Source organism: Rhizopus delemar, genomic scaffold (genome assembly GCF_000149305.1).
Source record: "Rhizopus delemar RA 99-880 supercont3.5 genomic scaffold, whole genome shotgun sequence".
NCBI classification, from domain to species: domain Eukaryota; kingdom Fungi; phylum Mucoromycota; class Mucoromycetes; order Mucorales; family Rhizopodaceae; genus Rhizopus; species Rhizopus delemar.
Genome location: NW_027137831.1, coordinates 952070 through 962461, shown reverse-complemented (window position 1 = coordinate 962461; position 10392 = coordinate 952070). Strand labels below are relative to the sequence as shown.

Sequence of the window (10392 nt, the reverse complement as noted above, 5' to 3'; positions counted from 1 at the left end):
CTATCTCTTGTCATTTAATCTCAGGTCTTGCTCAATCAATATAAATAGCCTTGGAATCTTTCTTTAATAAAAGTATCCGACTTTAGAACTATTGTTCGGTCTCGTTAATTCTTCTTTGTCTATTTTAAATACTTAAAACACCTCAAAACTGATGTTAATAATCAGCTGTTCAGATGAAAAGAGAACTTGGCTGTTCAGGGCCGTGATAATTATCAAAATCTATTCTTATTCAAACTTATTTGTAAGGATTTAGTCCAAAACAATGAGACCGTATCTTATTGACATGTCAAGGCGCGACAATAGTTACGACCAACTTAATTTGGCCCGCATAAGAAAAATTCCATAGACTAATCTTATTAACCAACTACTTATGTATGAACAGAGACATATTATTAAAAGTAGTTACTAATTATCATGATCAGCTCTTATTTAACCCAACCTGTGAACATTTAATCCGGTGCCATAAGACAGTATCCTATTGCTCTGTCAAAACATGGCGAATACAGAGCTCTATTGAGAAACATACTCGCCAATATATCATCATCGTGTCGTTGAAGCATTGTTATTATTAAACAGTCAAGCTTTTAAAGATGTAAAGTATAATGTAGGAACGCTTCACATTTTGTAAGACTTGGTGAATAAGTCACAGCTTTACCGTATCAACATAGTAGACCGACAGTTTTAGTTGTTCAATATACAAAGTGGGATATTTTTTTTTACAGCATTATAATTCCAGTACAAAGCTTGTAGATGCATAGTGAATATGCACATACAAAAAAAGGACATACCCATGTTAAGTATTGTGTTCAATTATAAAGTTTTATTTGTTTCAAAGCATAAAAGTTAGAAGATTATCATAAAAAGTTACCATATTAAAGAAAGATAGCATAAAATTTAAACCATATTTAAGTCAATAAAAGCCATATATTGGTTCTTTAATGATTAGAGGACCTATCGCTTAGGCTTCAACCACGTCGAGGTCTTCCTACAGATCGATTTCCAACTCTTGGTCTACCAACTGAACGCCTGCCACTATGAGGGTGATTGCTGACAGAAGGTGCAACAGCTCTTGGTCTGCCTACTGATCGACGCTCACTTCTAGGCCTACCGATCGAACGAATAGCTGTTGGGCTCGGGGCTCCTGCTTCATCATTATTTGCAGCAATAGAACCTTGAATGCCAGACTGATCCAAACCACTTCGTGCTTCAAGAATACTATCCTGCATTACCTCGCCATCTGATTCACCAATAATGCTGTCATTGTCTGATAGTATCGCTTCTTCTTCTAACAATTCCCTAGCATCGCGGGCACGACGACGTTCAACCCATGCCTCAAAACGACGAGCATCTCTGGCTGCTATTCTAGCTGACACTGAAGGTGAGTTACCATCAAGACCGCGCGTAAACCAATCCTCAGTTTCTGCGGATCGTTCAGCTGGATCTGAGTTCATTGCCACTTCGCGGATCATGCGCTCAAAACACTGCTTGACATTACCGGCATTCTCGCTCCTCCAAAGATACTCCAAGATGCGCTTGTAGCAATTCTCTTTGGTTCGATTACGAGGCTTGATAAACGCTTTCAAAGGAGCCCACATACTTTCGATCATGTTGGTATGAATCTTACCAGATATTGGCAAGCCAGAATACTCGCCCTGGTTACCTTGAACTTGATCTACTGTGGCAAAGTCTAAGGAATGATTAACAACCTGATGTCTTGCAAAGAAGAAGTTGCCATCATTGTAAGCGCTTGTATTGTCAAGTATCTCGCCTGTAATCTCGTCACGCTCTTCTCTAGGGCGCAGACCGGAATACGCTCTCCATCCATCAGATCTAATGGTTGACCCATGCTGGCAGTTATCATAGATGATGGGCAACAGTGTTGCCGCTGTCCGATTAGGGACGGTGCAAAAGAATTTGCGTCCTGCTTCATACCTAGGTCTCAGCTCTTGATCGCCAGTTCGGTGGTCAGTGTATGTATAAAACCGATCTGCCTCATTGATGGGGACCAAGCACTCAACCATACCAAAGACCCAGATGCCTTCTACACGATGGCCACGATGGTTTTTTCGCTTGCCAAACTTCGATTCATCTATCTGTATGTGGTGACATCTTACATTAGAGCCTAGTTTATGCCCCTCTTGTCGATTATGGGCATTGTAGTCACTGAGCATCATTAAACGGAGATCATTCGCTAATTAAGTCACAGCAGGACGGCTCATGCCATGGGAACTGCAAATGTTGGTGATGCTTGAGTCATTTAGATAATCATACATCACCGAAAGAGTGTAGTTTGTCATGCATTTACGATTGTAAAACACCGAGTTGTACGTACAGACGCGAGACTTTCTACCAGGGTGACCAATAGTATCACCATTTTCATCGATGTCAAGACCACCAGCACATTAGTAAGTGAGCCTTCCATTTTCGGCCCGATTTCTCAAAATGCATACCTTCTGACAGCCATCAATACCACATATACTGGTTCTATCAAACGCGCTGTTCACAGATAAAAGATGGCTGCAAATGAGCATAACAAATTAGTAAAACTAGTCCCCTATCTTAATTCACCGTTTATGACGGTAGTTTACTTACTCCCATGCTCTTTCAGGGCTAACAATAACTTGTGCTTCAAGGATACGGTCACCAGCAGGAGAGACATAAGACCTGTAACGTGAGACTACTTGACCAGATACTCGACCTCCTCTACGGGGAGTGGCATTGTTGTTGGAAGTGACGGAAGCAGATGAATTGGAGCGAGGCATAATAAGAATATAAAAAATAAAGATGAAAACAAGAAAAGTCATGACAGTTTATATAGTTGTTCGAGCGGAAAAAAAAATTTGTTGTTTCACGTATGAGATATTCCAATAGCACATGGTTACAACTCGGAAATTAGTACTCATGGTTACAACTCGGAAGTTAGTGCTCGTGGTAACAACTCGGAAATCAATGCTCGTGGTTACAACTCGGAAATTAGTGCTCGTGGTCACAACTCGGAAGTCAATGCTCACGGTTACAGCTCGGAATCAGTATTCGTGGTTAGGCTTCATTGCTTGTACGCACGTCGTTGTTACATTCACATATTAATACACCCGGATATAGCTTTAAGCAAGGCTATTGAAGCTTGTTTTGCACCAATAGGATGCAGGATTACCAAATACATAATACGCTGAGTATAGCTTTCAAGTGCAGTCAGTAGCCAATCCGTTACCACGCCATAACCATTCTTGACGGTGAGCCAAATAATTTTTTCGTCTTTGAAGGACCGTAGCTCGTCGGGTAGTACAGTGACACCTTTCAAAATACCACCATTGAAAGCGGAAAAATTATTTACATCGTTTGCGGTATTGGATGCTTGTGTGCAACCAACAGCGGGCACGCAATCTCACTTTTTTAGTCCGCCAAAGGTAGTTTTTTCTGTTGTAATGCGATTTACGAGCTGAGTTTAAGTGTGACGGCTATAAAAGTTACACCATTCGATCCGAAAAATTCGGGCGCATCGATTGCTATAATTGGATTTTACGTAGTACAAATACCTGGCCCGGAATCCTCTTGCACCATATCTTTTCCTTCAGCCAAAAAATGACATCAGCCAAGCGTAAACCAACAAGTAAAAGAAGAAGCAATGATAATCCTGGGAAAGAGACTTTATAAAGACCATTTAAAACATCAAGAAAGCAACCATTACGATTTTACTAAAGTACAAGTATCATTAGAGCAGAAATAGAATACATATAATATTAAGAACTTACCTTTAAGGAAGAATGTTTTTTTTTAAAAAAAAAGAAAAAAAAAAGAAAAAAAAAAAAGAAAAAAAAAGAAAAAAAAAAAGAAAAAAAAAAAGAAAAAAAAATGAAAAAAAAAGTACTTTTTTCTATAGCATCATTTTACCAGTGTTACAATTACCTACTATCGATTAAAAACAAGTTTTCTTTAATATGGTTTAACTATTGAAACACTCAGAGAGGTTATTCATAAACAGTTTAAATTCTTTTTTTTATTATTATTCAAATGTAATATCTTTAACTCTAAAGGCCTTTTCTTTTTTTTTCTTTGCTTTTTTTGTAAAACAAATAAAAGCATCACCTTATTTTGTATTCATTTTTAGTTTATTTCGTATTCATTTTTAGTTTATTTTGTACTCTTGTCTTTTTCTTTTTCCCTATATTATCTGTTTTAAAAAATGTCTCGTCGTGTCGCTACCCCCATCAACATTCCCAGTAATGCCCCTAAAAGGGCAAAGAATATCTTCAAGCATTACTGGATCATCATCCACTGTTGCGCCGTCCCCTTCTCCTGCTCCCACTGCTGTTGCGTCTTTTGACAGCTTTGAGCCTTCTCGCCTTCAAGGCCCAGTTGGCTCTCCTGCTGTCAGCTTGGCAAGTGGCCCAACCCTTGAGGCCATTTTTGCTCAGATGCAGCAGCAAGACCAAATTCAACGCCGACAGGAGGAGAATCAACGTCGGCAAGAGCTGAAGATTGAGCAGCTAACTCAATTGCTGCAACAACAGCAACAAGAGCAGCAGCAGCCTCCCCAACAGCAGCCTCCACAGCAGCAACCTTTTGAGGTCAAAGAGAATAAGGCCTTGACAAGTGTAATTTAAATTTAAAAAACAAATTAGCATGTGCAAAATAATAACAAAATTTTTTTGTACCTTTTTGAACCATAGGCTTTTATATTGAAGTACTATAGAGAGCATTTGGTTCCTCGTGGTGTCACCTTTGACCTGAAGGAGGTCTTGCGCTACAAGCAAAACGCAAAGGTCAGGGATTTGCTTGTAGCAGCTGCCAAGAAGGAGCCATTTTCTGCTGGCATTACTGTTTCTGACATGCGCAGCATGGTCAGAAACAAATTCAACTACATGGTGAGAGAAAGTAAGGGGCTAACGGCTACGTCAGAAGATTCAACGCGTCGTAGTCGTGTGCATGCAGTAAGTAATTAGTATTTAAAGATTGAAATATATAGTGTTTCAAGTACTTACATTACTTTTTTACATTAGAAGCTCGCCATGAGGCGAAATGCTTACAATGCGGCCCCTGAGGAATTTGAAGCTCGTTTTCCTTTTGGAAAACAAATTCTGATGACCGATTGGACGTCAGAGGAAGAAGATGGTCCTGAGGATGAACATGGTCCTGTGTTTGTAGTAAAAAGACCACTATTTCGAAGCAAAGCAGTAAGTAATATTTTTGTAATAGTGTTTATTTTCTAATATACCTTTACTTAATCTACAGGTGGACGAATTCCATGCTGTTCTTCAAAAAGCATGGAGGAATTCCTTGTCGAAAAAAGGCACCATCAATAGAACAAGAAGGGTGGTGGAATACTTCGACAAGGAGTTCCCTACAAACCTTGACCATGAGGATTATCCCTCTTGGGCCTTTTCTTCCCCTGGCCTTGGCTTTTCGGCTGAGGTCTCTGGCTCTTCCTCTTTTGCTGCTGCTAATCCCATGCAGTAAGTGTTTACTTTCTCTTTTCCTTTTTTTTTTTTTTGCTGCCTCTTTTGTTGTCTCTGCAAATTGAATAAAATCTTTTTTTAAAAAAAAAAACAAATAACAATAATAGTCTAATAAATGATTCTTTAGTAAAATATATAATAAAATAAATAATAATAATAGTAATAAAAGAAGGTTTGAATAATTTAGCATAGTTGTTACATATAAATTCGTCTTGGCAGAGCGAGAGTAAGAAGGTGATTATCGATATATGGGCATACAGCAACAGGATTGAAGATTCTATAAATTGGAAGTATGCTGTTGCTTGAAACTGGATCAAATTGGTTCTTCCACACTTGGATGCCAGTACCATCGAAGGTGGGAAAATGTTGAGTCGCATGGCTGTACCAATTGACGAATGCAAAATAATGAGTTGAGTTGTTAAATGAATGACTGAAAAAGTATGATATTTGACCAATACGTAATTGATTGTTCATAAAGGCTTGAATGCATGATGATGATGAATGATTGTCTGACTGTTGGTAGTGTTGTCCAAGCAAGTTAATTTTTTTGAATGATTTTATAGTTGTACTGATTGTATTCATAATAGGTATTTCATAGGTATCCATATAAAAAGTTTGTAAGGCTTCATAGTGTTCAGGGCATAAAAGTTCTTGTTTGTTGTTAATTTTTGAAGGAAGGGCTTGTGGTGGCAGAGGCTCACTACCAGTAATCGTCAGGTTAAATAGACTTGGCCCGTCTATGAATTGAGAGTAATCAAATGGCGTTAAACCACTCTCGTCATTCGTAACCTCGCCTATTTCCTTTATGAAGTTGATCAGTAGGAGCATGCCTTGATCGTTGTTGTTAATGAATGTAGGTAATGAATGTATTATATCTTGCGTATGAATGGTTTGAGTAAGCATAGTGACATAGGTGGTTTCGAAGCCTGTCTTGTAATTGATATTTATCTTTTTGACATCACCATTCAATCGTTCAAAACCATAAAGCCAAAAGGCATAGGAGGGACCAAAGTCCAAAAAGCATTCTTTCAAATGCATGTGCATATGCATATTAGGTGTTATACAGTAGGTGGAAAAATGGTCCGGATGTTTTTATAATATTCACAAATATTACTGTATCTTTACCAAATCTCAATCAAATTAAACGAAACAAACATTATTTTGAAGAGAAAACATTTTTTGATTTGTAGTAAAAATTTGATACGTCACACAAAATTTCAAAGAGAGCCACAGGAGATCAAACATTTCAGCAACATCCGGACCATTTTTCCGGGTGCCCCAAAGAATTTTAATTTCCCAGATTACTCAATGCTGCTAACTCAGAAGCCGTCACATTCGTTTTAGATGATTAATAATACATTAGATTTATATTAATAATCAAAAAAAAATATAAAAACCTACATTTTTTTGCTGATTTAGCATACTTTCTTCTTCTTTCGTTATTATTGCTGTTTTATATATACATGGTTCGCTCTTTGCCTTTGGATGTACAAAATAACATCAAATCCTTACTCAAATCTGGTCACCCTTACTCAACAATCATAGAACGAGTGCCTGGAGTGAAGAAAAGCACCATCAGCGACTATAAGCGAAAATGGTTTCCAAACATGAGGCCTTTTAAATCAGGCCGTAAGTCCGAAATTACTGCTACCACCAAGTCCTACATCAGACGGTCAGTCATAACAGGTAAATTAAAGACGGGGAAGGATGTACAACGATATTTATGTGACATTGGATGCGCAATTGGCTACTCTGCTTGCTTAAAACTCTTAAAGTCGATGGGATCCCATGCCCGTATCAAGAAGCATAAGCTGTTTTTTAAAGGCTATTCATATGAAAAAGCGACTTGCATGGGCCAACGCCCACAAGGACTGGACAAAAGATGATTGGCGTCGTATGGTATTCTCTGACGAGACCAAGGTAAACGTTTGGGGATCGGACGGTGTGAAGTACTACTGGAAGAGGCCAGATGACAAGCTTCGATTCCACCATCTTGACTTGACAGTAAAAGGAGGTGGAGGCAGCGTTATGATGTGGGGATGTATTACATACGATGGTCCTGGGTATGCTTGTCATATTTATGATGGAACAATGAAGAAAGAGGATCATGTACATATATTGGATACAACGCTAATGGATACCCTAAATTACTACAATTATGATCCTAAAACCATTTACTTCCAGCAGGATAACGATCCAAAACATACGTCGAAGGTTAAAAAAAGCTTGGTTTGAAGAAAACAACTTCGAAAGCAAGTCTGTTTACAGTTGGTCTGCTCAGGGCCCAGATCTAAGCCCGATTGAATACATTCGGTATCACCTGAAGCTCAAATTAAGTACGTATGAAACCAAGGCTAAAGGCGTTCATGAACTATGGGATCGAATTGAAGAACAATGGGCGACTTTTACAAAAGATGATTGTAGAAAGTATATAGACAGTATGCTGGATAGAATCAAAGCTGTTATTCAAGCAAAAGGGGGATATACGGACTACTAACAGATATTAAGGGGCACTCGGAAAAATGGTCCGGATGTTGCTGAAATGTTTGATCTCCTGTGGCTCTCTTTGAAATTTTGTGTGACGTATCACATTTTTACTACAAATCAAAAAATGTTTTCTCTTCAAATAATGTTTGTTTCGTTTAATTTGATTGAGATTTGGTAAAGATACAGTAATATTTGTGAATATTATAAAAACATCCGGACCATTTTTCCACCTACTGTACATGTTTTTCCATAGAGTTGAACACAGGTCTTGCCGAATTCTTTAAATAAGGAGTGTGCTGTCTGAATTTCATCTGCTGTGATTAAAGGACCAGTCACCAACCTTACTGCTTCTACATATCTGATCCAATTGATGAAATGTTCACCGATTAATCTTTGTTTTAAGAGAAAAGGCGAAAGCACAACACACCACGTTCTCCACTCATCAGCCTTCATATTGCTAAACGTACTTTCAATCTTGCCTTTTTCGTTTTTTTTTTTTTTTTTTTTTTTTTTATAACAAAAAAATTAGTGTTCAGATTCATCATAGTACAAATTCTTTTATACTTGTATACCTTTAGAGATTTTACAGTACTGTGAAGGGATAGCAATTGAAGCTGATTCATCAGCCATGGCTTTGAAATCAGCTGTTGTAAGAAGCCCGTGATCTACCCAAACTTCAACCATTCTTTTTGGCGTACCTAGAAATAAATTGTGCATGGGATCAACGGTTGTCAATCTCACGACATCAAAATACTCTAGTCGGTGAAGTTCACTCCATTTACTTCCTGTGTCCGTCTGCAGGGTTCGCTGTTGCATAATGTGAGTAGCATTTAGCCAAGCATATGCTTCTTGACGCTGCTGGGTATTGTTTCGCAGAATCCAGTGCTCATCGTCAAAGTCTGAAAAATCTGGCTTCGTTGAATTTGCACCAGTACTGATTCGCGAAAAGACAGTGGAGCATTTGTTACAGGCTTTGTGCGCGGATTGACCCATGAACCCAGCTACTTTGCGAGCTGCTGGTATATCACAGTTAACGGACATCAAAGCAACACGTACCATTTCACCGTTTCTGTTCTGGTACGTTGGCATCATCATACCTCCGTACAAGGTATTCAGCTCTGCAATCATTGGTCGCAAAAAGTTTTGGAGCTGGTCATCCGTGGGCTCGCCAGGCCCAGGAATCATACCAACCAGGATGATGTTGGAAACCTTCATCCTAGAACTCCTTGGAAGGTTGTTAATCGTGAGATATACACCACCACAAGAGTAGTGCATACCATCACTAGGTTGAAACCAATCAACGTTCAATGAAACCATTAATGATCGACTTCTATTTACGAATGGTTCTCCAGCCGAATCAACAAGACTGTTCCACACTCTACCATCGTAAATATCGTAAAACACGCCTTCTTCCACATGCCGATGTCTCCATTCTTCGATTTCTGTTTCGAATGTTGGACGAACAAAGAACTTCTTCAACGTTTCGACAATTGAGTTGTACGGAAACTCGAGGACAGGCTTGAGGCTGCTACCAATAAAAAGTGAATTGCCGCATGGGTGCTTTTGTCTGTGAGGATTGTTCGCAAACCTAATAAAAGGGCATTGCCGGGTATGCAAACTTCCTGTGTCGTAAACACTTCTACAAAGAGAGCAGACAAGGAAACGGGAGACACCACTACTGGCAGAGGAATAATTGACCATGTTACGAGCAGTGGAGATCTTTGTAGGAATCTCCATGCCATGGCCAAGAGCACGAACGAAAAAGGAAAGAAAGGCCAACAAGTCTTCACCGGCTTCAACTGAAAGGTGCTTTGCTTGGAAAAGCACAAGGTAAAGGACCAGGAGATACGCCAGTTGTTGGTCGTTGGTCATTTCTTCGTCCATGTCGACATCCATGTCAGCATCAATGTCGAATTCTAAATTTGTTTAATAAAAAAAAAGGGGTGGATTTATAAATATACCTTCAAACGTGCTTCTTTCGGTAGACGTGGTGGGTTGCTCGAAGGTGTTTTCAAATCTTCTTTGTCTCAAAACTATTTTAATTGCACTTTAGTCTTGCTGCATTTCTTTAAAAAAATTGTACCTTCTCCAACTTTGTCTATGCGCTTATGAGTGTTAGCGGTTTTCTTTGCAATCCACTTGAACCCTTCAGGACAGTTGCTGCATTTGGTGCATTGGCATTTAACTTTGTTGTTGGTGGCTGTTTTGCCAAATATGAAATAGAAGACAAAAACTACAAAAAGACGATAGTTGTGAAACTAAAGATTATATATGACTTTATTAATAAAAAATATTGAGGGTATTTATACTTTTTGAATGTCTGGGTCTTTACCGCTATTTCAATTGATACGTTAAAAGAATGATATGGAATATAAGGAAGGATAGTGGATAATCAATAGCCGCTGTCTACTTGACGAATCATTGGGACATGAAAGTATTAAACTATTGA

The 10392-nt window shown here is 38.7% G+C and overlaps 5 protein-coding genes across 5 annotated transcripts; 2 read left to right on the top strand and 3 right to left on the bottom strand.

Moving 5' to 3' along the window:
* Positions 1 to 965: 965 nt before the first annotated feature.
* On the bottom strand, positions 966 to 2021 carry RO3G_07117 (uncharacterized protein; the record flags this gene model as incomplete). The annotated part of the gene is made up of 1 exon (XM_067661707.1): positions 966 to 2021. The coding sequence occupies one exon, from the start codon at positions 2019 to 2021 to the stop codon at positions 966 to 968; it is 1056 nt and encodes a 351-aa protein (XP_067517808.1).
* Positions 2022 to 2588: 567 nt separating this feature from the next.
* Positions 2589 to 2762, bottom strand: RO3G_07116 (uncharacterized protein; the record flags this gene model as incomplete). Its single annotated transcript, XM_067661706.1, has 1 exon — positions 2589 to 2762. The coding sequence occupies one exon, from the start codon at positions 2760 to 2762 to the stop codon at positions 2589 to 2591; it is 174 nt and encodes a 57-aa protein (XP_067517807.1).
* A 1461-nt stretch (positions 2763 to 4223) lies between these two features.
* On the top strand, positions 4224 to 5638 carry RO3G_07115 (uncharacterized protein; the record flags this gene model as incomplete). The annotated part of the gene is made up of 5 exons (XM_067661705.1): positions 4224 to 4595; positions 4671 to 4931; positions 5001 to 5174; positions 5233 to 5453; positions 5617 to 5638. The coding sequence occupies 5 exons, from the start codon at positions 4224 to 4226 to the stop codon at positions 5636 to 5638; spliced, it is 1050 nt and encodes a 349-aa protein (XP_067517806.1).
* Positions 5639 to 7244: 1606 nt separating this feature from the next.
* On the top strand, positions 7245 to 7691 carry RO3G_07114 (uncharacterized protein; the record flags this gene model as incomplete). Its single annotated transcript, XM_067661704.1, has 1 exon — positions 7245 to 7691. The coding sequence occupies one exon, from the start codon at positions 7245 to 7247 to the stop codon at positions 7689 to 7691; it is 447 nt and encodes a 148-aa protein (XP_067517805.1).
* Positions 7692 to 8501: 810 nt separating this feature from the next.
* RO3G_07113 (uncharacterized protein) lies at positions 8502 to 9827 on the bottom strand (the record flags this gene model as incomplete). The annotated part of the gene is made up of 2 exons (XM_067661703.1): positions 8502 to 8641; positions 8726 to 9827. The coding sequence occupies 2 exons, from the start codon at positions 9825 to 9827 to the stop codon at positions 8502 to 8504; spliced, it is 1242 nt and encodes a 413-aa protein (XP_067517804.1).
* Between the last annotated feature and the right edge of the window lie 565 nt (positions 9828 to 10392).